Source organism: Schistocerca serialis, chromosome 6 (assembly GCF_023864345.2).
Source record: "Schistocerca serialis cubense isolate TAMUIC-IGC-003099 chromosome 6, iqSchSeri2.2, whole genome shotgun sequence".
NCBI lineage: Eukaryota > Metazoa > Arthropoda > Insecta > Orthoptera > Acrididae > Schistocerca > Schistocerca serialis.
In genome coordinates this window covers 63,080,798-63,106,893 of record NC_064643.1, presented here as the reverse complement: position 1 = coordinate 63,106,893, position 26,096 = coordinate 63,080,798, and the positions used below count along the sequence as shown (strand labels likewise).

Below are 26,096 nucleotides of genomic sequence, written 5' to 3'. Positions count from 1 at the left end.
TAACCCTCGTCTTTTTACCTACTTGATCCTCTGCTGCCTTCACTACTTCATCCCTCAAAACTACCCATTCTTCTTCTACTGTATTTCTTTCCCCCATTCCTGCCATTTGTTCCCTAACGCTCTCCCTGAAACTCTGTACAACCGCTGGTTTAGTCAGTTTATCCAGATCCCATCTTCTTTAATTCCCACATTTTTGCAGTTTCTTCAGTTTTAATCTACAGTTTATAACCAATAGATTGTGGTCAGAGTCCACATCTGCCCCTGGAAATGGCTTACTTACAATTTAAAACCTGGTTCCTAAATCTATGTCTTACCATTATATAATCTATCTGATACCTTCTAGTATCTCCAGGATTCTTCCATGTATACAACCTTCTTTTATGATTCTTGAACCAAGTGTTAGCTATGATTAAGTTATGCTCTGTGCAAAATTCTACCAGACGGCTTCCTCTTTCATTTCTCTCCCCCAGTCCATATTCACTCACTATGTTTCCTTCTCTCCCTTTTCCTAATCTCGAATTCCAGTCACCCATGACTATTAAATTTTCATCTCCCTTCACTATCTGAATAATTTCTTTTATTTCGTCATACATTTCTTCAATTTCTTCGTCATCTGCAGAGCTAGTTGGCATATAAACTTGTACTACTGTAGTAGGTGTGGGCATCGTGTCTATCTTGGCCACAATAATGCGTTCACTATGCTGTTTGTAGTAGCTTATCTGCATTCCTACTTTTTTATTCATTATTAAACCTACTCCTGCATTACTCCTATTTGATTTTGTATTTATAACCCTGTATTCGCCTGACCAAAAGTCTTGTTCCTCCTGCCACCAAACTTCACTAATTCCCACTATATCTAACTTTAACCTATCCATTTCCCTTTTTAAATTTTCTAACCTACCTGCCCGATTAAGGGATCTGACATTCCACGGTCCAATACGTAGAACGCCAGTTTTCTTTCTCCTGATAATGACGTCCTCTTGAGTAGTCCCCGCCCGGAGATCTGAATGGGGTACTATTTTACCTCCGGAATATTTTACCCAAGAGGACGCCATCATCATTAACCATACAGTAAAGCTGCATGCCCTCGGGAAAAATTATGGCCGTAGTTTCCCCTTGCTTTCAACTGTTCGCAGTACCAGCACAGCAAGGCTGTTTTGGTTAGTGTTACAAGGCCAGACCAGTCAATCATCCAGACTGTTGCCCCTGCAACTACTGAAAAGGCTGCTGCCCCTCTTCAGGAACCACACGTTTGTCTGGCTTCTCAACAGATACCCCTCCGTTGTGGTTGCACCTACGGTACAGCTATCTGTATCGCTGAGGCACGCAAGCCTCCCCACCAACGGCAAGGTCCATGGTTCATTGGGGGGGAGTTCGTAATATACCTTGTGAGAAAAGGGCAAGCTAAGTTTCTCACAGAGTGATGCTTTCTAAAACCATGCTGATTGATGTACATTTTCTCAGTGGTACATTGTTAGGGATATTGGTCTGTAATTTTGTGGGTCTGTTCTTTTGCCCTTTTCATACACAGTCACCTGTCCTTTTTTTCCAGTCGCATGGGACTTTGACCTGGATGAGAGATTTGCGATAAATGCAAGTAGCTGGAATGATCCAAGTATGACTTTGGAGCTCGGACACTAGCTTTCATTTGTTGCCGTGTGCGCTACGATCTGCAGTTGCTTGCACCCTGTTTCCTCAATGGCTGCTGGAATAGTCTCTTAACATGTTGAATGAGGCCTCCCAGGGATGCACACTGAGTGCATCTGGTGCCGTTTTGTGTCCCTCACTACCACTTCCCTAATAGGTACCATTATTTAATGTACATTTTAACTACTGATATTTAATAGACCCCTATCCTTTCGTGTTTGCTTCTCCTGACACTAGGTAAAACATATTATCCCAAAACAGGTAAAATGAGCCCCACTGGCTCATTTTTGTTTCTGTGAAAGACAGCACATCAAACATGTTGACTATGGGGATCGTTGTAACACTCTGAGTCCACCCCCAGCACCCGCCTACCTACTGCCATTAACATGCCACTTGCAGTAACAGCTCAGCGGTAACAGATCCCTGTTACTTTCTACAGAGGAGACGGGATCCACAGGTCAGGACAGCACTTCAAGTGTGTTTGATACCACAGGTACATGACTTTTGGGAGCTCTTCCAACACATCAATTCGCAGCAGATGCCAGTCATTTGACAAAGAGTCATGGCGATTTCCAACTGCTACAAATGTCAATTAATTCATCCCATGTTTGAGAACAGCATTCACAGTGGGGTTGCATTGTGGCTGGCACAATGGTTTACTCGACAGAACAAATAACTTTAAACTAAGCCTGCTGACTATCTTTAAATCAGTTGAGCTAAAAAATTACTAGTTTTCTAAAACTTTTGGAGGTTAATTACACTCATTAACAAACTGGAAAATAGAGTTGATTTAAAATAAATGTAGATAATACAGGGGGAGTAAAAAAAGAGTTTACAGCTTTGGAAAGATATAAAAATTTATTGAGATAACATACAGAATCGGTAGATGTGTCATGTTGTTGCAAACAACCTCAAGTTTGATTCACTGGGGTGGAGTGTGCTTGCTGTGTGTTTTGGTTCATGAAACAAACTCTGCAGCAACTTTTTGGCATACATTTTATTCAGAAAATGCTAAAGCACCTCCAAGCAGGCCCACAACTTACTCTTGGCCCAAAACGGATTGTTCACTGTAATGTAATGAATCACCAGGTCATCCGTATGTTGATGATTATGTCCAACAGGTTAGGGAGAGCTTTGCCTACAGTCCACAAAAATTAATGAGATGTGCAATTTGAGAGATTGGCATTCAGCAAATAACTGTTTGGTGAGTACTGTGTAAACGTTTACACTTAAAACTGCACAGATTCACTATGGCACAGCATATTAGTGATGCAGATAAGGTTGCTTGTGGAGAACTCTGTGCAGAAGTGTTGCATCAGATAGAGGATGATGAGACATTCCTGAACACAATAATGTTCTGTGATGAGCCAACATTTCATTACCAGTGGTATGCTGAACACCCACAACTGCAGAATATGAGTCACCGAAAATCCACGTGCAACACTGGAACACATTTTTTGCAGCCCCAAAATTAATGTGTTTTGTGCCCTTAGCAAATTGAAAGTGTACAGCCCTTTCTTCTTTACAGAGAAAACTGTCACTTATATCGTTTATCTGAATATACTTGAAAACTTTTTAATTCCACAGATTTATAAAGATAATGTTGATGGGATGTTTTACTACCAGCAAGATGGTGCATCACATTTCCTTGTGGAAGTTTGAGGTTTCCTCTTTAATTGCCTCCCAGGTCAGTGGATTGGTTATGGAGGGCCAACCGCATGCCACCTCATTCCCCAGACTTGACACCACTGGAATTTCTTCCTCTGGGGTATCATTAAACACCATGTGTATGTTCCTACCCACCAAAGAGTTTAGCCGACCTGAAAAATTGTATCTATGCTGCCATTTCACAGGTTACACTCGATTTGCTTCAAAGAGTGTGGGAAGAAATTGATTACCAGTGGAATGTTTGCCACTTCATAAATGGTAGTCACACTGAACCAAAATGACACTTGGAGCTTTTATGTGAAACTTGAGGTTGTTTGCTGCAATATGACTCATCTACCAATTCTGTTATCTCAAGAAATTTCCATATCATTCCAAAGTCGTGAAGTCCTTTTTGACTCACTTCTCTTGAGAGAGCTGGTTGTTTGGTTGATTGATTTTGGGAAGGGGACCAAACACCAAGGTGATCAGTCCCTCTTGAGGGGCAGAATATTTTAGTTCCTATATCTGCTACAGTAATCATATCACAAATGCTGATCTAGTACTAAAAATTACACTGAAGTGCCAAAGAAACTGGTATAGGCATGTGTATTCAAATACAGAGATATGTAAACTGGCAGAATACGGTGCTGCGGTCGGCAATGCTTGTGTAAGACAACAATTGTCTGGTGCAATTGTTAGAACAGTTACTGCTACTACAATGGTGGGTTATCAAGATTTAAGTGAGTTTGAATGTGGTGTTGTAGTCGGCACACGAGCGATGGGACACAGCATCTGCAAGGTAACAATGATACCATGAATATCAGGAATCTGGTAAAACATCAAATCTCCAACATCAGTGCAGCTGGCAAAAGATCCTGCAAGAACAGGACCAACAATGACTGAAGAGAATCATTCAATGTGTCAGAAGTGCATCCCTTCTGGAAATTGCAAGTGTCAGCATGCAAACTATTCAACAAAACATCATCGACATCGGCTTTCTGAGTTGAAGGCCCACTTGTGTACCCGTGATGACTGCACGACACGAAGCTTTACGCCTCGCCTGGGCCCGTCAACACTGAAATTGGGCTATTGATGACTGGAAACATGTTGCCTGGTTGGATGAATCTCATTTCAAATTGTATTGGGTGGATAGCCGTGTATGGATATGGAGACAACCTCATGAACTATGGACCCTGCATGTCAGCAGGAGACTGTTGAAGCTGGTGGAGGCTCTGTAATGGCGTGGAGAGTGTGCAGTTGGAGTGACATAGAACTCCTGATACGTCTAGATACGACTCTGAGAGGTGACACATACATAAGCATCCTGTTTGATCACCTGCATCCATTCATGTTGATTATAGATTCTGATGGACTTGGTAATTCCAGCAGGATAATGTGACACCCACATGTCCGAAACTGCTACAGAGTGGCTCCAGGAATGCTCTTCTGAGTTAAAACACTTCCACTGGCCACCAAACTCCCGAGACATGAACATTATTGAGTACATCTGGAATACCTTGCAACATGCTGTTCAGAAGAGATCTCCACCCCTTGCACTCTTACGGATTTATGGACAGCCCTGCAGGATTCATGGTGTCAGTTCCCTCCAGCACTACTTCAGACATTAGTTGAGTCTCTGCCACATATCTGGGATGCCTTGCAACGTGCTGTTCAGAAGAGATCTCCACCCCCACATACTCTTACAGATTTATGGACACCCCTGCAGGATTCATGGTGTCAGTTCCCTCCAGCACTACTTCAGACATTTGTTGAGTCTGACACCTCTACAACAGAATTAGTGCATGCATCAGGCACCCAGACCTGAGAGTGTGCAGTGTCTTGTTGATAAAGTGCTCAGGCTGGCAGGCAAGTGCATGTGCACGTGCACACACACACACACACACACACACACACACACACACAGAGAGAGAGAGAGAGAGAGAGAGAGAGAGAGAGAGAGAGAGAGAGAGAGAAAGAGAAAGAGAGGGGTGGGGGGGTGGGGAGTAGGGGGTTAGCGTAGTAAGTTTATTTCAATCAGTTCTCATATAAACTGATTAAAAAGACTAAACCATTTTCAACTGACTTATTCATTATCCAGAGCCCAACTTTATGATCTATTGATAATGAATAGTCAGTTGAAACGGTTTGTAGACATTAAGCAATTTATCTGAGTATTGACTGAACTGAACTTCATAATCACTAAAAAATGGGCTTCATAATTGAGCACAATCTGTTGCAGCTGTTGATTCTACTCAGCAGAACACCTTTTGTAAACTGAGAAGTGAGGCATATCCAATTGCTGTGGAACTCATCTTTAAGACTGTTGTAACGTCCAGAGATCTCATGAATGTTGGGACACTAGATTTACTGAAAAGACAGGAAGATGAAGTGGTTGCAGTATACAGAAAAAATCAAAAGACTTAATAACAAAGTGGAAAAAATGCTGTCTAATGCACTGCTTTAACTCTCATAAATATGACCATTTTATCTTACCTGACTGACAGAATATGCAAACGATATGCACTGAATACAGTTCAGCTGTGCAGAAGTCCAGAACAGCATGTTTTGTAGCACAATGGTGCACTTCAACATGATAAGAATCCAGAGCTTTCAGTGGAGAAAACAGTAATTCAGGAAGGGAAATTTACGAGGTGCATTTAAGTTCTAAGGCCTCCGATTTTTTTTCTCCGGACTGGAAAGAGATAGAAACATGCGCATTGTTTTAAAATGAGGCCGCGTTCATTGTCAATACGTCCCAGAGATGGCAGCACCGTACGGCAGATGGAATTTTACCGCCAGCGGCGAGAATGAGAACTGTTTTAAATACTTAATATGGTGACGTTTTCCTTACTTGAACAGCGTGCAATCATTCGTTTTCTGAATTTGCGTGGTGTGAAACGAATTGAAATTCATTGACAGTTGAAGGAGACATATGGTGATGGAGTTATGGATGTGTCGAAAGTGCGTTTGTGGGTGCGACAGTTTAATGAAGGCAGAACATCGTGTGACAACAAACCGAAACAACCTCGGGCTCGCACAAGCCGGTCTGACGACATGATCGAGAAAGTGGAGAGAATTGTTTTGGGGGATCGCCGAATGACTGTTGAACAGATCGCCTCCAGAGTTGGCATTTCTGTGGGTTCTGTGCACACAATCCTGCATGATGATCTGAAAGTGCAAAAAGTGTCATCCAGGTGGGTGCCACGAATGCTGACGGATGACAACATGGCTGCCCGTGTGGCATGTTGCCAAGCAATGTTGACGCACAACGACAGCATGAATGGGACTTTCTTTTCGCCGGTTGTGACAAAGGATGAGACGTGGATGCCATTTTTCAATCCAGAAACAAAGCGCCAGTCAGCTCAATGGAAGCACACAGATTCACCGCCACCAAAAAATTTTGGGTAACCGCCAGTGCTGAAAAAATGATGGTGTCCATGTTCTGGGACAGCAAGGGCATAATCCTTACCCATTGCGTTCCAAAGGGCACTACGGTAACAGGTGCATCCTACGAAAATGTTTTGAAGAACAAATTCCTTCCTGCACTGCAACAAAAACGTCCGGGAAGGGCTGCGCGTGTGCTGTTTCTCCAAGACAATTCACCCGCACATCGAGCTAACGTTACGCAACAGTTTCTTCGTGATGACAACTTTGAAGTGATTCCTCATGCTCCCTACTCACCTGACCTGGCTCCTAGTGACTTTTGGCTTTTTCCAACAATGAAAGACACTCTCCGTGGCCGCACATTCACCAGCCGTGCTGCTATTGCGTCACCGATTTTACAGTGGTCAAAACAGACTCCTAAAGAAGCCTTTGCCGCTACCATAGAATCATGGCATCAGCGTTGTGAAAAATGTGTACGTCTGCAGGGCAATTACGTCGAGAAGTAACGCCAGTTTCATCGATTTCGGGTGAGTAGTTAATTAGAAAAAAAAACCGGAGGCCTTAGAACTTGAATGCACCTCGTATTTAATCAACTGTCATCTAAATTACTAAGATACTATCGTGGAACATGGTACCGGTTTTATTACCCATTGCTGTCCTGCAGCACCATGTAGTGAAAGCTTCTGTTCTCTTTTTATCTGCACTATTTCACATACACATGAAGCCTACACTCCAACATATACTCTCTAAAATATGTTTCCAAAATTTAAATTTGTATTCAGTGCTAAAATATTTCTCATATTCATGAAAGCTTTCCTTCCTATTGCTAGTGTGCATTTTGTACCCTTTTTCTGTATGCCTTCACCAGTTATTTTGTTGCCCAGAAAGCAAAACTTGTGCACTACCATACCTTTAGTGTGTATTTTCCAATCTAATACCCCCAGAATCCTCTCAATTTATTAAACTGCACTCCATTACTCTCATTTCACTTTTGTTAAAACTGTTTTTTTTTAATGTTATCTCTCTTCGAGGCACTGGCTATTCCATTCAGCTGGTCTTTTGAGTCCTTTGCCATTTCTGACAGACATACATTGTCACTCGAGAAACCTTTTAGTTATCACTTCTTCCCTCAGAACTTAAGTTGTTTTACTTCATCTGTCTGACAGACATGTAATGGTATGGTAAGGAGTTCCAGAATCTGCGGGAAGGATCACCTCAGTGTGGAGAGAGCTAAAAGTAGCAAATGATTCCACAGCTACATGTCTCTGTCCTGGGCTAATAAGTGGCCACAGTATTCTGTTTCAGGATTTGTACTTCTCAGATGAATACTGAGACACAGCCAGCAATAAACCTGACAAACAAATGGCTGAAAACAAGACACCAATATGAGTTCTCAGCAAGGCAAACAAGATGTTGTGCATTCAGCAGTCTGTGTTTAAACATTGAGAATTGGATTTATAATGTTATGTTTATGCTGTTAAAAGCACATATCCCTCAGCCTTTAGTCTGATTTTAAATGTAGCTTCTTTCCTTAGTGTAATGAGAAGTGCTGCTCTGACCTCTGTCAGGTTTACAGTATATCAGAGGTCTTGTCATTTAAGCTAATTGCAAAGAATCTCACAACCTTTTCCGTAGTGAAGTTGAAATATATCAGAATTATTGAAGATAGTGAGATAAGTTCATGACAAGAGTTAATGAATATCTGAAGTTATAACTACACTGGTGTCCAAAATTAAAGCAACAAACCGCTATTTTCGCATCTTGTGTCTAATTCATGGTATAATCATACAAACTGTCAACAGGTGTCTGTAAAATTGTGTTCAGCATGGAATGTGGCATTCCAGTCAATGGACAACCATGACAACAATGAAATCAGGACACCTATCAAACAGCCCAGTGTGTACCGAGTAGTCCCACATCCACAGTTGCTGTGTATAGAGTCGCAGAGGGCACTATGGCAGAAAGAAGACACCTACAAGGCTCTCTGTAGTGGAGGGCCATAAGAAGAATGCAAACAGCACACTCACAAAATGATGTAGTTTAATGGCTTAATGTGAATCGTTCTGTTGTTTTTGGATGTGGTGTCAAATTATAGAGACTGAAACGGTATCCCAAAGACCAGGGCAGGGCTGAGTATGATATAAGAAAGAGAGGAGTGTTGTTTGGCTGTAAGGGCATGACGGTACCACCATAGTATTGCACAGCAACTGGCATTTGACCTTACAGCATCCACTGGACATGTTATATTGAGACAGATGGTGACAGAGGGCTTCGGCAGAGTGGCCTTCATTGTCGCAGACCTGCTGTATGTGTACCTCTGATGTGTCTTCACAGAAGGAAACGTCTAGAGTGGAGTCATCAATATACCACATGGACATCAAACTGTGGACCAGTATTCTTTGCACAGATGAGTCCAAATTTGGTCTGGAGAGTGATTCTCCAAGCATCTGGAAGGAACATGAAGCACGATTTCAAGATGCAAGCATTGTGGAAACAGACCAATGTTGAGGAGGATCCCTAATGGTGTGGGCAGTGATTATGTGGACCACTCGAACACCTTTTCATGTAATTGTACGGGTGAATCGGCAAGGTTTAACTGCTGTTAGGTATTGTGATGATATCTTGGGGCCTCATGTGCAGTTGTTGCTAGGTGGTGTGAACACAGCTTTCGATTTGAGGGATGATAACGCTTGACCTCATAGAGAATGGGCATGAACTGCTTGCTCTCCTAATTTAACTCCCATAGAGCATGTCTGGGATGCACTAGGGAGATAAGTTGCATCGTGTCAGCATCCATCAACCACTGTACAAGACTTGCAAGCAGCTTTGCTGGAAGTATGGGTGTTATTGTCTCAACATGAGATTGATGACATCTTTCACAGCATGCTGTGTCATTGTCGGGCCAGTATTGCTGCCAGAGTCGGTCACACCCCGTATTGAGCACATAAACCAATTGTCAGAATGTGTGTGGAAATCTGTTAAGTTGGAAAAAAATGAAGAACATTTTTGTCTTCTGTTATGCATATAGCAGTCATTTATGTTCTGCATTCTGTACAGTGTTTCTACTTTACTAGCACCTGTTTATTCTGTTTCATGGCAAAATAATCACAACCTTGCAAAATTTCTGTGTTTTGCTTTAATTTTGGACATCAATGTAAGTTTTTGGGAGACCAGGAGGATGAATTGCTTTCTTCAACATTGTGGCTTACGACAAAAAAACCTGATAGCAGTAACTTTCATTACAAAATGCCTTCACCCAGATAAAGAAAAAAATTTGAAATGAAAGCAACAATAAGAGGTAAATGTGGAGGTGAACAGGTGAAAGATTCATTTAAAACACTCTAGATCATGTGACATATACAAGATGAAACTCGTGTGTGTGTGTGTGTGTGTGTGTGTGTGTGTGTGTGTGTGTGTTGTGTGTGCGTGCGTGGGTGTGTGGGGAGAGAGAGAGAGAGAGAGAGAGAGAGAGAGAGAGAGAGAGAGAGAAAGCCTGCCTGAATCCAATTACTTTCATTTTATATTTTATGGCTAATTTCTTTTGCAGTAATTATGAATATCCATTCTTGACTACTTTTAAGTGTATGTGTGTATGTTCCCCGGTCTTCATTGAGGAGTAGAGTTACTGCATCAGTAACCCAGGGCTGTGAAATTTTATTTTTGTTCAAGACTTTTAATCCTGAAGGGTAATTTTTATTGATTGCTGGCCTCTGTTGAAGAATGTGAAGTCAGATTTTGGCTGTCACATATGAGAAACCTGTAATAATGTTTTAAAAAATTGTCATATTTATACAATGTTAAGACATTCTAACATATTAATAAAGACACTTACAGCTGTACTAGTAACTGCAAACTATTTACAAATGTATGTAGTAAACAGAACCACACAGCACAAATTTGTTCATTGACCTAATCACAATTTAAGTTCAACATATTTCAAGTCTTACAGAGACACTGCACTTTTTCATTGCCGCTTCCTCTTCATATTGAAATTTGGTCTTTGAAATTTTCTTCTATACAGCAGCTCCACACTATCTATGTTTAGAGACCAACAGTAGTCAGTCCTTTATCCCACCTTCCTTGATAACATAATTCTATTTCTTTCATGTCTTAATGAGCCCTTTCCCCCTGTTCTTCTCTAACATCTCCAAGATTGTTAGTGAAGAAGTCGACATGGCTATGAAGAAAATGGATTTTAAGGCTCTTGTTGCACCCTAAACTTTTCAGAGCTGTCAACATATGTACCAACATGGCTTTGAAATCTGAGTGTTTCCTGTTCCCTAAGAAATTGTCAGCCACATTCTTAAATCCTTTGCAAGCCAGTCTTCTTGTGTTAGTACATTTTCAAAAACTTCATTTTACACATTTTCGGGTACTTCATATTTCATCAAACTTCTAAGGTTCAGCCCCACAAATAATCCTTCGTTAAGTTTGGCCTCAGATATAAAAGAAACATTGAAACTACTATACTTAAAGCAATCATTAGGCAATGCTTTGTCGAATTGTTTTGTGGTTTCCAGTTTAATATGAAGAAGTAACAGGATGTTTTTCTCTCGTTTCACTAGAGGTTCTCTTATCACATTTTTCTCCCTAGGATTCGTTGTTGTTCCATAGACCATTCTGTTCTACTCCAATGCGGTTCACAGGCACAAATATCCGAGAGACACAGGAAGCAAGAAGACTTTTTACAGCCTGACTGTTGTCACAGGGGAGCTGTCCTATTACTTTCAGCTCTCCACACACAATCCATTGATGTTTCCAATAATTTAATGCCTTCAGCAGCATCTCCATATTTTTGTAGCTTTCTTTTAAGTGCACAGAATATGCTACTGGTGCTGAACCGTACTTAATACCAATGTGTAGGCTTCTTTTTTTAGAACCTACAGGGTGTTTCAAAAATGACCGGTATATTTGAAACGGCAATAAAAACTAAACGAGCAGCGATAGAAATACACCGTTTGTTGCAATATGCTTGGGACAACAGTACATTTTCAGGCAGACAAACTTTCGAAATTACGGTAGTTACAATTTTCAACAACAGATGGTGCTGTGGTCTGGGAAACTCTATAGTACGATACTTTCCACATATCCACCATGCGTAGCAATAATATGGCGTAGTCTCTGAATGAAATTACCCGAAACCTTTGACAACGTGTCTGGCGGAATGGCTTCACATGCAGATGAGATGTATTGCTTCAGCTGTTCAATTGTTTCTCGCCGCCTCCTGTATGTTTCGGATAGCCCAAAGCAATCACACGACCATCGAAATATTCATTCAGGAAATTAAAGACGTCGGCCGTGCGATGTGGCTGGGCACCATCTTGCATAAACCACGAGGTGTTCGCAGTGTCGTCTAAGGCAGTTTGTACCGCCACAAATTCACGAAGAATCTCCAGATAGCGTGATGCAGTAATCGTTTCGGATCTGAAAAATGGGCCAATGATTCCTTTGGAAGAAATGGCGGCCCAGACCAGTACTTTTTGAGGATGCAGGGACGATGGGACTGCAACATGGGGCTTTTCGGTTCCCCATATGCGCCGGTTCTGTTTATTGACGAAGCCGTCCAGGTAAAAATAAGCTTCGTCAGTAAACCAAATGCTGCCCACATGCGTATCGCCGTCATCAATCCTGTGCACTATATTGTTAGCGAATGTCTCTCGTGCAGCAATGGTAGCGTCGCTGAGGGGTTGCCGCGTTTGAATTTTGTATGGATAGGGGTGTAAACTCTGGCGCACGAGACGATACGTGGACGTTGGTGTCATTTGGACCGCAGCTGCAACACGGCGAACGGAAACCCGAGGCCGCTGTTGGATCACCTGCTGCACTAGCTGTGCGTTGCCCTCTGTGGTTGCCGTACGGGGTCGCCCTACCTTTCCAGCACGTTCATCCATCACGTTCCCAGTCCGTTGAAAGTTTTCAAACAGATCCTTTATTGTATCGCTTTTCGGTCCTTTGGTTACATTAAACCTCCGTTGAAAACTTCGTCTTGTTGCAACAACACTGTGTTCTAGGCGGTGGAATTCCAACACCAGAAAAATCCTCTGTTCTAAGGAATAAACCATGTTGTCTACAGCACACTTGCACGTTGTGAACAGCACACGCTTACAGCAGAAAGACGACGTACAGAATGGCGCACCCACAGACTGCGTTGTCTTCTATATCTTTCACATCACTTGCAGCGCCATCTGTTGTTGAAAATTGTAACTACTGTACTTTCGAAAGTTTGTCCGCCTGAAAATGTACTGTTGTCCCAAGCATATTGCAACAAACGGTGTATTTCTATTGCTGCTCGTTTAGTTTTTATTGCCGTTTCAAATATACCGGTCATTTTTGAAGCACCCTGTATAAATAGCCTTCATTCATTAGTGTTGTATGTAACATCATATCTTCATAACACACTTTCAGTGTTTGCACAATAAACAAGAGAGCCTTCTATAATAAAATACTCACAAAATTCCAATTCTCATGAGTGACCAATTGCTGGGGATGAGCAAATGATTTTCCTTCAACTGAGACTTCTTTTGTGGGTGTGGAGTCGTAATGAGGATCTGAAGTTTCACTTGGTGGTTGTGGTGGTGGTGGTGGTGGTGGTGGTGGTGATGAAGATTGTAAAGTAGTGGGTGGTTCGGGCATGGGAATGTTAGGACCATGTAGTATTGATCTTATGGCTGATTTTAAGTTTTTCAACAATGTAGGAAAAGACAGATTGCTACTGACTGTAAAGAAGACACATCAAGTTGCACAATTAAAAGACACTTACATAAAGCTTTTGGCTGCAGCCTTCATCAGTAAAAGAGCGGCACACACAAGCGAGCAGACCTCACACACACACAAGCAAGCACACCTCACGCACACATGACCACAAACCCAAGCATCTCGGGGTGGAATGCAACTGTAATGTGGGATGCAAGCAGCAATCTGGAGGGGGCAGGGAAGGGGAAGGGATAGTGGTGTATGAGTGGGGGAGAGAGAAATGCAGTCTGGTGGCATGTGCAGGAACTAGACTGCCATCAGGTGCAGCGTCAGGAGGTTGTGGGGCAGAGAGGTTGGCAAAAAAGGAGAGGAGTGAGGATGATATGTTTGCAGAGGGCTGCAAATAAAGAGGGTGAGAGATGTGAATAGGAAGGAGATGACAGGATTAGGGGCTGGAAACGGTTGGATGGAGGGTGTGGGAACAGTATGTTAACATAGGTTGAGGCCGAGTAATTAACAGGAGTTGAGAATGTAAGTATAACTCCCATCTGAACAGTTCAAAATAGTTGGTGGGGAAGGGGAGGGCCCAGATGGTTCAGGTTGTGAAGCAGCTATTGAAATGAAGTGTGTTATGTTCAGCTGCACGTTGTGCCAGAGGCTCTTGGCCACAGTTTAGTGGTGGCCTTTCATCCTGGTGGACAGCGGGTTGGAAGTCACACCAATATAAAAAGCTGCGCAATGATTGCAGTAGAGCTTATAAGCTTTCACAGGTGGCCTGGCCCCTGATGGGGTAGGGAAAGCCGATGACAGGACTGGAGTAGATAGTGCTGGATGAGTGGATTGGGCAGATTTTGTACCTTGGTCTTTCACATGGATATGATCCTTGTGGCAAGGGGTTGGGATTAGGTGTGGCACTGGCATGGACTAGGATATTTTATAGATTGGGTGGGTGATGGAACACCATTTTAGGAGGGGTGAGAAGTATCTCGAGTATGATGACCTCATTTCAGGACATGATGATAGGTAATCGAAGTCCTGGTGAAGGACGTGGTTAGGTTGTTCGCGTCCAGTGTTATCCTGGGTAATGAAGGGGACATTCCTTTGTGGTTGGTTCTTGGGGGTGGTGGGAGGATTTGGAGTGTGAGAGGAAATTGCACGGGAGATGTGTTTGCAGAATAGGTCTGCGGGATAGTGCCTGTCTGTGCAGGCCTTGGTGAGACCCTTTAGCAACTGAGTGCAGGTGTTTTTTGTCACTGTAGATACACCACCCCTAGGTGACCAGGCTGTATGGGAGGGCCTTTTTGGTGTGAAAGGGGTGGCAGCTGTCAAAATGCTAGTACTGTTGGTGTTTGGTGCGTTTAATGTGGACAGAAGAGTGGGTGGAGCCTTCAAAGAGGAGGAGGGCAACATTTAGGAAGGGGCACACTGGACTGATGAGGACCACATGAAGCAGATGGGAGAGAAGGTATTGAGGTTGTGAAGGAATGAACGTAGGGTGTCTTGCCCTTGAGTCCAGATCATGAAGATATCATCAATGAACCTGAACCAGACTAGGGGTTTGGTGTTTTGGGAGGCCTCCTCTAGATGATCCATAAAAAGTTTGGCATGGGAGGATGCCATATGGGTGCCCATGGCTGTGCCGTGGATTTGTTTGTATACCTTTCCTTCAAATGAGTAGTTGTAACTTAGGATAAAGTTAGTAAGGTATATGAGGAATGGCACAGTGGGTTTGGAGTCTGAATGGTGTTGGAAAGGTAGTGTTCAATTGTGGTAAGACCACAGGGAGGTGGCGTCAACAGTGAGGAAGTGGTTGGTGTCTCTGACGTGGGAGGCTAGATTACGGGCAACTGGTTTGGATGTGTTGGTCAATGAGAGCTGAAATTCTTTCAGGAGGGGCACAATAACTGGTCACAGTGGGGCATCCAGGATTGTTGTGTTTATGGATTTTGGGGGGCATGTAGCACATTGGTGTGTGGGGTGTCATAGGGGGAGGAGGGAATGGCTTCATGGGAGATGTTCTGGGAAGGGCCTAATGCTTCAAGCAGAGATTAGAGTTTGTGTTGGACTTCTGGGATGGGATCACTCTGACAGAGTTTATAGGTGGAGTGGTCACGTAATTGGCAGGGGCCTTCTGCCAGGTATTCAATGCGATTCAAAACAACAGTGGTGGAACCTTTGTCTGCAAGTCGGATGATTGGGTCACGATTTGTTTTGATGTTGTATATGGCTGTTCTTTCTCCTTCTGAGAGGTTGTTTTCTGAAGAAGGGACCTGGGGAAGGATGGTGAAGCTAAGTTGAAGGTATGGAAGACCTGGGAGGTGACCAGCAGTGGTTAGGTGAGAGGGGGGAGGATCACAGTTTGATGTTGGTATGAACTGGACGGGGCAGGGTTCAGTGTTGGTAGCAAATATATGCTTCCATGCTTCTACATACTCCCCAAAATCCAAAAACCCAAAATCGTGGATGGTTCCCAACATCCTTCAGACTCCAAATCCTCTACCTCATCCCTCATACTTACTAACTTTATACTAAGCTACAGCTACTCATTTGAAGGGAAGGTATATAAACAAATCCACAGCAAAGCCATGGGCACCACATGGTATCCTCCTTTGCCAACCTTTTTATGGGCTATCTAGAGGAGACCTTCCTAGCTTTCCAAAACACCAAACCCCTAGCCTGAATCAGTTTCATTGATGATATCTTCATGATCTCGACTCAAGGGCAAGACACCCTATCTTGGTTCCGTCACAGCTTCAACACCTCTCCCATCCACTTCATGTGGTCCTCCTCAGGCCAGGCTAGATGTTGACCTCCTCCACTCTGATGGCCCCATCCGCACCTCTGTCCACATTTAACCAATCAGCCACCAACAGTACCTGCATTTTGACAGCAGTCATCCCTTTCACACAAAAAAATCCCTCCTATACAGCCTGACCACTCAGGGACAGCTTATCTGCAGGGTCAAGACCTTCCTTACTCAGTATTCTGAGAGTCTCACCAAGCCCTGCACAGACAGGCACTGTCCTCCATACCGAGCCCACAAATAGACCTCCCATGTCATTTTCCCTCACACTCCTAATCCTCCAACCACCCCCAAGAACCAACCACAAAGGAGTGTTCCCTTCATCACCCAGTATCACCCCAGACTATAACAACTGAACCACATCCAACACCCAAGATACTTCCCACCCCTCCTATAGTGGTGTTCCATTGCCTACCCAACCTACACAACATTCTGGTCCATCCCTATGCCACTCCCAATCCCAACTCCTTGCCACAAGGATCACATACCTGTGGAAGACCCAAATGCTAAACTTCCCCAATCCACCCACCCATCATTTACTATTCCACTCTTATTACAGGTTTATCCAACCCCATCGGGGGTTGGGGCACCTGTGAAAGCAGTCATGTACCAGCTCTGCTGCAATCATTACACAGCTTTTTATATTGGAATGACTACCAACTAGCTGTCCACCAGTATGAATGGACAACGCCAAACTGTGTTCAAGACCAATGTAGAATACCCTGTGGCACAACATGCAGTTAAACATAACACACTTGATTTCAATGGCTGCTTCACTACCTGAACCATCTGGATCCTTCCCTCCACCACCAGATTTTCTCAACTGCACAGATGGGGGTTATCCTTAAAACGCATTCTCCTTTCCCGTAATTATCCCGGACCCAACCTAAGGTAACATATTTTTCCCACACCATCCACTCAACAGTTTCCACCTTCTCTGTCCTATCATCGCTTCCCCATCTCTCACCTTCTTTATTTGCAGACCTCTGCCAACAAATCCACCCATCTTTTCCCACTCCTCTCCTTTTTGCTCCTTTTTTGTTCATCCCCCTGCACCACAACCACCTGATGCTGCACCTGTTGGCAGTCTGGTCCCAGCACAGTCCACTGACTGCATTTGTCTCTCTCCCCACCTATACACTATTATCCATTCCCCTTCCTTGTCTCCTCCAGATTGCTGCTTGCCTCCCACATGATAGCAGCATTCGAACGTGACATGTTGGAGTTGGTGGTCATGTGTGCATGAGGTGTGCTTGTTTGTGTGTCTAAATGGTGTGTGTCTCTCTTTTAATGATGAAGGCTGTTTCTGAAAGCTTTTAAAAAGTGTCTTTTAATTGTGCCTGTCTGCAACTTGACGTGTCTTCTTTATGGTAAGTAGCAATCTGTTTTTTCCTACATTGTTGTTATTCCTACCTGGAGTTTCCATTGTTGGATTTTAGTTTTGGGTAATCAATTCCTTTCATACTGTTCTTGTTACACTCACCAACTTTCACCATATGAAAATATCAATCACCTACATGGTTTTCTTGTTCTCTCCATACTATTGGAATCCTGAATGGGATTTCCTCAAACATGCAATGCATGTTGGACAAGCAGAACGTGGCACAAAAGTTTTGTCGTGGTGTCCTAACCTTAACCCTTTAACTGCTCTGGATGTGTTAACATGTGTATCTTTGTACCTGTCCCTGTGTGCTCTGAACGTGTTTACATGCGCCACCAGTCCTCCCACCTGGTACTCTGAATGTGTCTACACGTAGACACGTTCAGAGTATCAGGTAGAAGCACTGGTGGCACGTGTAAACACATTCAGAACACACAGGGACAGGTATAAAGATGCGCGCGTTGACACGTCCAGAGCAGTTAAAGGGTTAAACTGATATAAGGTAGGTTTATTTTTTGACAAATGTGGTTATGTTCTTCTTCTGATTTTGAGAGACAGAGAGCTGCAGATGTGACAAAACACATCAGGGCCATACATACATGACCTTCTTGATTATGTCACCGTTATTAGACTGCTATGACATAACATGGCAATGTTGACACACAAATTTCATTTCAAATTTATACTCAAATGACTGTGATGCATGTGCGTGCCTCTAAACAACTCCAGAAGTATAACTCTTTTCACAGTCGACCATGTTGAATCACTTTAAAATCTATTGCAGTATATATAACAAGGGAAATTTAAAAATAGGAAACACGAGGAATTATCTAAAACCTGTGAGTGTTAGAAGAAAACAGATTACATTTTTGTAAAGAGCATTAAAAAGCCACTGTAATTGACCAGATTTCATGTAAAGTGCTGAAACATCACACTCCTGTATTATAGTTCCCTGACTTTAGGCTGAATTAAACCTATATTAAGTAATTGGCATCTGTACTTAGTCATATTTTCGCATCATATAACAAAAAGAGTTGTTTTTGTAAACAGTATGTGTATATGCAGTTTCTTTCTTAACTTGTAACTTTCTCTCCCCAAATTACAGACTTGTATCCCTCCTTATTAGTCAAATAACTTGTCATAATATCTGTAATCAAACATCACTAAATTGTAATTATTGTAATGATACTGTTGTCAAATGCTGCCTCTTATTTATTGCCATGTTCCAAGTACACTCTTAAGGGGAAAAAAAGAAAAAAAAAGACATATCACCAAGGAATTATCCATATTGGATGGAAATCGGTAGATGTGATATAATGTACCTGTACAGACAAACAAATGATTACAGTATGAGAAAAGTTGAATGATTTACTCAAAGAAAGAGCCTCACAAATTGAGTGAGTCAGTAATGTGTTTGTCCACATCTGTTGCTTATTCGAGCAGGTATTCGACTTGGCATTGATTGCTAGAGTTGTTTTATGTGCTCCTGAGGGGTATTGTGCCAAATTCTGTCCAATTGGCATGTTAGGTCATCAGAATTACAAGATGATTGAAATGTCCTGGCCATAATCCTCCAAATGTTCTCAATTGGGAGGGATCCGGTGACCTGGCTGGTCAAAGTAAGGTTTGGCAAGCACGAAAACAAACAGTAGAAACTCACATGGTTGTGGGTGGGCATTATTTTACTGAAATGTAAGACCAGGATGGCTTGTTATGAGGGCCAACAAAATGAGGTGTAGAATATTTTCATTGTACCACTGTACTGTAAAGGTACTGCGGTTGACAACCAAAGGGGTGTGCTGTAAAAAGATATGGCATCCCAGACCATCATCCCTGGTTGTTGGGCCTTATGACAAATGAAAGTGAGATCAATATTGCCCTGCTGTCTGGGGTGTCTCCAGACATGTCTTTGGCTTGGCTTCTCATTGAATGGAGTAGAATTTTTTCAGTAATGAGTCCCACTTCGAATTGAGTCCCAATGACCAGCGAAGACATGTCTGGAGACATCCTGGCCAGCAGTGGTATACCAGCCTGACTGTCTCCTGCCATATGGGCTGACAACTAGGAGTGATGATTGTTTTAGAGTGTATTTTATACATGAGTAAGGGATAAAAAGACTATCTGGTTCCCTAGAAGTCTGGCTTAAAGACTCACATGGGGGGGGGGGGGAGTGGCCAATTGATTACATAAAAGACTCAAGCATTCCTTATCTTTACATGTCAGTTTTAACTTGGTAGTTACTGAGATAAAACACAAGATACAATTCCTGTTTCTTTGTTTCCTTTCTGCTGTCCTGCCGCATAGGAAGTAACTTGCTTTTTCCAGCCCACATTGCATCCATCTAAAAGGACAAAGAAAAATTGTGCATATGATAGTTATTCAGTAATGCATATCATTGTTTGTCTGACAGCACTGTTGATTGTGTATGTACTTACTTGCATTATAGGTCACACATCAAAGCTGCATAATTCCAGTGTTCTTTCGCTACCTGATGAAAGCAAAAGCTCCACTTCTGAAACCCTCTACTGTCAGCTGAGAGTTGATTCTCTGGGTACAGCATCTCCTGAAATAGGGAATCCAATTGTTTTCAGTGAAAATGACATTTTGTCATTTGCTGTTGACCAGGCATCTCTCAACACGTCGACAACTACAAAGGTATGTTACTAGACATAGACTTTTCTTTATTTGTAATAAAAATAGGATCAGATATTGATCCAGAATGTTTATGTATTTATGTGGCATCTGTGACTGCAATGCTCAGAAGTCCATTTAATAACCTTTTTCCCCCAGCCTGTGCTGTTATTACTGTGCAACTTCTTTCTCTCTCTATTCTCATTTTTAAAATTAGCCATTTCAGCCTACAGCATGGCAATTATTGAACTATATGAAAACAAATGTAAATTAGCTACAAACTATGGCGTACACACACTTTATTCATCATGTAAACATCACAACAGATATTCAGATTTAGGTTATGTCTTGTTCGATATGCCTACCATCATCGGCGATGATGTGGTGCAGACGAATAGTGCAATTCTGCATAACCCTCTGGAGTGTTAAAACATCGGTGCTTTCAATGATCTCCTGAATGGTTGTTTTCAGCTCAGCAATGGTTTTGGGATTATTGCTGTACACCTTGTTTTTAATTCAGCCCCACAAAAAGGAGTCACATGTGTTCAGATCCAGAGAATATGGTGGCCAATCGAGGCCCATGCTAGTGGCCTCTGGATACTCCAGAGCCAGATTGCAGATCCCAAAGTGCTCCTCCAGGACATCGAACGCTCTCTTGCTTCGATGCGGTTGAGCATCTTGTTGAAATCAGGATGCCATCTCTCAGTCCCCAAAATGTGCCAGTTTTGCTTATTGACAAACCCATCTGAATGAAAGTGGGCTTCATCGCTAAACCAAACCATGTATGTGCATACTAATTCCCATCATGCCCTGCATCCCACTGTACAATCTGAATGTTGTATTGCAGACCATTCAGACGTTACGACGATTTTATTTCATATAGTTCAATAATTGTCAGCCTGTATGTTCATACTATGTTTGTCCTGTATTTCTCTTTCATTCCTGGCCAGCCTGCTCTGTTTCTACCTTTGTCTCTGAGTTAATTCTTTTCTTATCTTTGTGCTACTTAATTGTATTGAACTATGTTCGAAAACCAGCTAACTGATTGCACTCTGCTGTCTTCTTTCGCATCAGCTCTCTAAATATTCTACTTCGTCAGTTTCCCTTATGTTCCAGCACTTCTTGTTATGCATACTTGAAGGGCATACTGTGGCATTATTAAGGCACACATACTACCAGTTTTATATTAAATGAGAAAAATTTCAGGTATCCCAGTCTGCAATGACTATGTTTGGACTTGGGGAAGCTTTGAGCAGGTCCCCATGGATTGTTTGTTTAGTGTTTAATGAAGGGTAAACCACTTGTTGTGGTTTTTCTCTATCTTGGTTCTTACTACAAGCTCAGGACATCTTTCATTGTGACACTGAGACATAACCTCCATTAAAAGTGACTGTAGAACTGCCTGAAATTCCCATGCTTGACACCTGTTTTTAATCTTCTCTGAGATCCCATGCATTTGCCAGGCCATTACTATGATAGCTACTTAGAGATGTGATTCTAAGATTTGGGGATGATACGGAGCCTCTGTCCATCACTTGCGAAATTATGTTATCATGTATGTAATTGCAGACTCTGAGAAACATTTCTTTAGCATTTGAAAAGACATGTTCTAACATGCTGTAGTAGATACTGTGACAAAATCAGATCCAGCTGTGGCCCTGCCCTGAGTAGAAGTGAAACTCCTACAGATCTTGGTAGTGGCTCATTGACAGAATGAAGTTAACTAGTGGTGTGGATGACTTGAACAGAGTGCTATGCCTTGATCTGAGCAGTATCTCATTTGCTGATTGGAGGATTTCATTCCTCATCACAGCATTAATATCGCATGAAATGGAGTCGCTTCAACATTTTCAGAAGAGTGGTGACCTTGATATCTTAGGAAAACATGGAATTCCCAGGCTTGGTCAAATTTTATTTCATGGGTACACATATCCATCATCAGGTCTCTAAGAGGGAGTTAAAAATTAATATATTTTGGAATTTGTGAAATACAAATATGAACCTATTACACATAAATCAAAAAACAAACTTATTACATTACAAGGCCGTGACATAATTGTTCACCAAAATGGCTAACAATGTGCATAGTACTTAAAGAATAATAAGTAAAGGTTACAAATAATCGCACTAGTTTTGCTGGTGGAAGGGGTAGCCAGTTACGGATAACAGTTAGTTTGGTAAAAAGATGTAAGAAAACATAGTGCAATGATAAACTTTAAACAAAACAGATTGTAAATTAAGTACGTGCAAAACTAAACATTTGTAAATGTAGTAGCAGTAGAGTAAAATATGCCTGAAGGTACAAAGGATGAAAACTAAAACATATACATATAGGTAAGATGAGGTAGCTGCTCAAGATGATATCAGCAGCCTGGGTAACCCATCTAGATGCAGTAGACATAGAATGGGCGTAGTGTGGGCAGTCAATCATTTTTCGATGTATAGGGCTCACCACATTGTAGTGGTGAGCTATGCAGATTGTGGCAGAGGCAGCAAGCAGCTCATAGATTGTGGATGGAGGCTTGTAGGAACCAAACTGTGGCTAATTACCATCACAATGTACTTTGTTGTAGCAAGCCTTAAAATGCCTAATTTAGAGCCATGATTAACACTTTGGCTGCCATATGTATCCAGTTGATAAACAAGGTGGCTTCACTGGCAAGCCACTTGTATCAAATTGATACACACATTCCAGGCCATATGTGTAAATCTTATAAACACCCACAATGATTTTAAATGGACATATAGTTTCCCTGGCCTCCTGGAGAGGCCATGCACTTTTGGTTCCAAATTTTATTGCCGGATAATGTGACAGTCGGCTCTTGAAGATTGCTTTGCATTTACGACACCTGGTTACACTTGCGATAGCTCATCTGGCAATGTTGCTAGAGGTTATTTGTGTTGGAAGTTGTGTTTCCTTGAAGATTTGAGCTTGTTTTCTTCTGAGTTTGTGACTGTGTCTGACGTGGAGTCAACTACAGGTTGGTTGGACGAGAAAAGCAAATTAAGTGAGAGTGAGGCCAGTTTGTTAGGTGACATATTTGATAGCGATGACCCTGAATACTCACTTGAGAGTTCTGGTTGTGATTCCAACAATTCCAATGCAGGTGGGTTGAGAAAAAGAAAAAGAACAACTTTGGGAAATCAGTAACTGTGCCTCAAAGCGACATCTCCAAAGTTACTTGGCCTGACGTTACTGGAAATATGAATGATTTTTATCGTGACCTGTAATGAGAGAATTGCTGATCATGTGACGACAAAAATGACTGGAAGATGCAATAAACATGATTTTTAGCGATTGTTTTTTGATGACCAAGTTTTGGACATGATTGTCACCAAAATGAATTTTTACGCCGAGCAGTGTAATGTTGACAGTACTGTCAATGAAAAATATATGGAACACAGCAGATTCCAGCAATGAGTAGACACAAATAACAAAGGAATCCTGTGTTTTTTTGGACTTGGTATGTGGATTGGTTTGGATTGAAAATCTACACTCCAGAAATATGTTCAAAGAATATATTGTACAAAAATGAAGTAAGTAAAGCTTTGACCCACAACACTTTTGACACTTTTGACGATGCTACACTTTTCAGACAATTTTGGTACAAACAATGGCAAACTGTACAAAATTTCACATTTACTTGATCTACTAAGTGATAAATTTCACAAAGTGTATTGTTATGGTAAGAATATATGCATCAATGAAACTGTGGTGCTGTTTAGAGAAAGGATGGGATTTGGCCAGTATGTTGCGGGGAAATGTCATAAAATACTCTCAAGCTATTCAGTCTGTGTGTTCATGGAGGTATACCTGGCATGGAAAAGTGTGTGCTGGAAAGGAGATTGCCCACGCAGATCATAATGTCCTACGGTATAGAGATCGAGTTGATGGGTCCATTATTGAATGATGGACACACTTTGTACCTCATAAATTACTATGCAAGCATTGTCTTAGTCCATAAGTTGAATGAACATTCATCTCGCACCATTGGTACATTGAGGAATAACAGGAAGTACAATCCAATGACCATAGTGAGAGGAAAGTTCAAGAAAGGTGGAATGTTATGTGTGCAGAGTGACACAAATGTTGTTATAGGAAATGATCAGTAGAGATGTTCCAGAATGGTAGCAACCAACTCAAGAAAAGCAACTACAAAATCATATACAATTCTGAAATATAATTACACAAAACTCTTCAAAGATGTTTCTGATCAAATAGCATCTGATGCCTCCAATTTACAAAAAGGAGTAAAGTGGTTCCACAAGACTGCATGTGGGCTCCTCATGTTGCCAATGCTCATGCTGTCTACAAGCAGGTAATTGACAGAAATGTGCATGTAACAGCAGGTAATTGACAAAAATGTGCATGTAAATGAATTAAAAGAGAAAGTTGCACTTGTATTGATGAACATTGGAAACCCAAAATATATACCAGGATCACCAGGAACATCAAATTCAGGGAACCATGTCTTGGGAGAAACTTGCAGCTAGAGAAACAGGTGTATATCATGAAACTTCCTACCAGATTAAAACTGTGTGCCCGACCGAGACTTGAACTCGAGATCTTTGCCTTTCGCGGGCAAGTGCTCTACCATCTGAGCTACTGAAGCACGACTCACACCCAGTACTCACAGCTTTACTTCTGCCAGTATCTCATCTCCTACCTTCCAAACTTTACAGAAGCTCTCCTGCGAACCTTGCAGAACTAGCACTCCTGAAAGAAAGGATATAGCGGAGACATGGCTTAGCCACAGCCTGGGGGATGTTTCCAGAATGAGTTTTTCACTCTGCAGTGGAGTGTGCGCTGATATGAAACTTCCTGGCAGATTAAAACTGTGTGCCCAACCGAGACTCGAACTCGGGACCTTTGCCTTTCGCGGGCAAGTGCCCGATTTCGAGTCTCGGTCCGGCACACAGTTTTAATCTGCCAGGAAGTTTCAAAAATGGTTCAAATGGCTCTGAGCACTATGGGACTCAACTGCTGTGGTCATCAGTCCCCTAGAACTTAGAACTACTTAAACCTAACTAACCTAAGGACATCACACACATCCATGCCCGAGGCAGGATTCGAACCTGCGACCGTAGCAGTCGCACGGTTCCGGACTGCGCGCCTAGAACTGCGAGACCACCGCGGCCGGCTGGAAGTTTCAATACAAGATATGTTGCTGTTTCATGTAACAGACACATTTCTTACAAAATAACCCAATGGATTTGCAAACACTAGATAAAAGTATATTTTCAGTTCATGAACATGTTCAGAAAAAAGTTAGTGTAATATGTCATTTAACAAAAATGGGAAATATCGAAGCACAGAACTGTGTAAACTAAAGTGTCAAGTTGTACCAAAGTGCTGTATACATCTGCCAAATGGGTAGAAACTTTTATCATATGATAAAAGGAACTGATATACAAACATAGTAACAAGGCTGCATATTGTGTACACACCGACTCCACTGGTTGTACTATTAGTGTTATTGTACATGATGTGAAGATTTCACATCACAAATGAAACAGTATTTTACATAATGTACTGAAAGAAATTGAAATTATCCTAATCTAAGAAACAGCTCTGAATAACACCCTGTTATGTTCAGGAGTTAATCATTTTCTTATATCTCATCTCTCTCTCTCCCTCTCTCTCTCTCTCTCTCTCTCTCTCTCTCTCTCTCTCTCTCTATTTTTTTTTTTTTTTTTTTTTTTTTTTTTTTAAAAAAAATCATGTAAGTGCCGATTGTGTAAAGCACTTGTTATAAGGTTAGCACGGATTAAACTGAACTTGGAAACTTCGTTGCACAGATGTTAACCTCAGTTATATTGCTGTGAATTAGGGTCATTTTGTGGCTAAAGTTCCACTGTAATTGCCAGTTTACAGCCTACAGACTTTACAAAACAGCACTTTTGTTTTGT

General features: G+C 41.9%; 1 protein-coding gene across 1 annotated transcript in view; it reads left to right on the top strand.

Moving 5' to 3' along the window:
- The window catches only part of LOC126483951 (zinc finger protein Xfin-like), a 345,327-nt gene that overhangs the window by 53,647 nt on the left and 265,584 nt on the right, over positions 1-26,096 (top strand). The window contains exon 4 of the mRNA XM_050107239.1: positions 20,002-20,210. Coding sequence (XP_049963196.1) covers positions 20,002-20,210 — 209 coding nt within the window. The remainder of the gene's footprint in view (positions 1-20,001; positions 20,211-26,096) is intronic.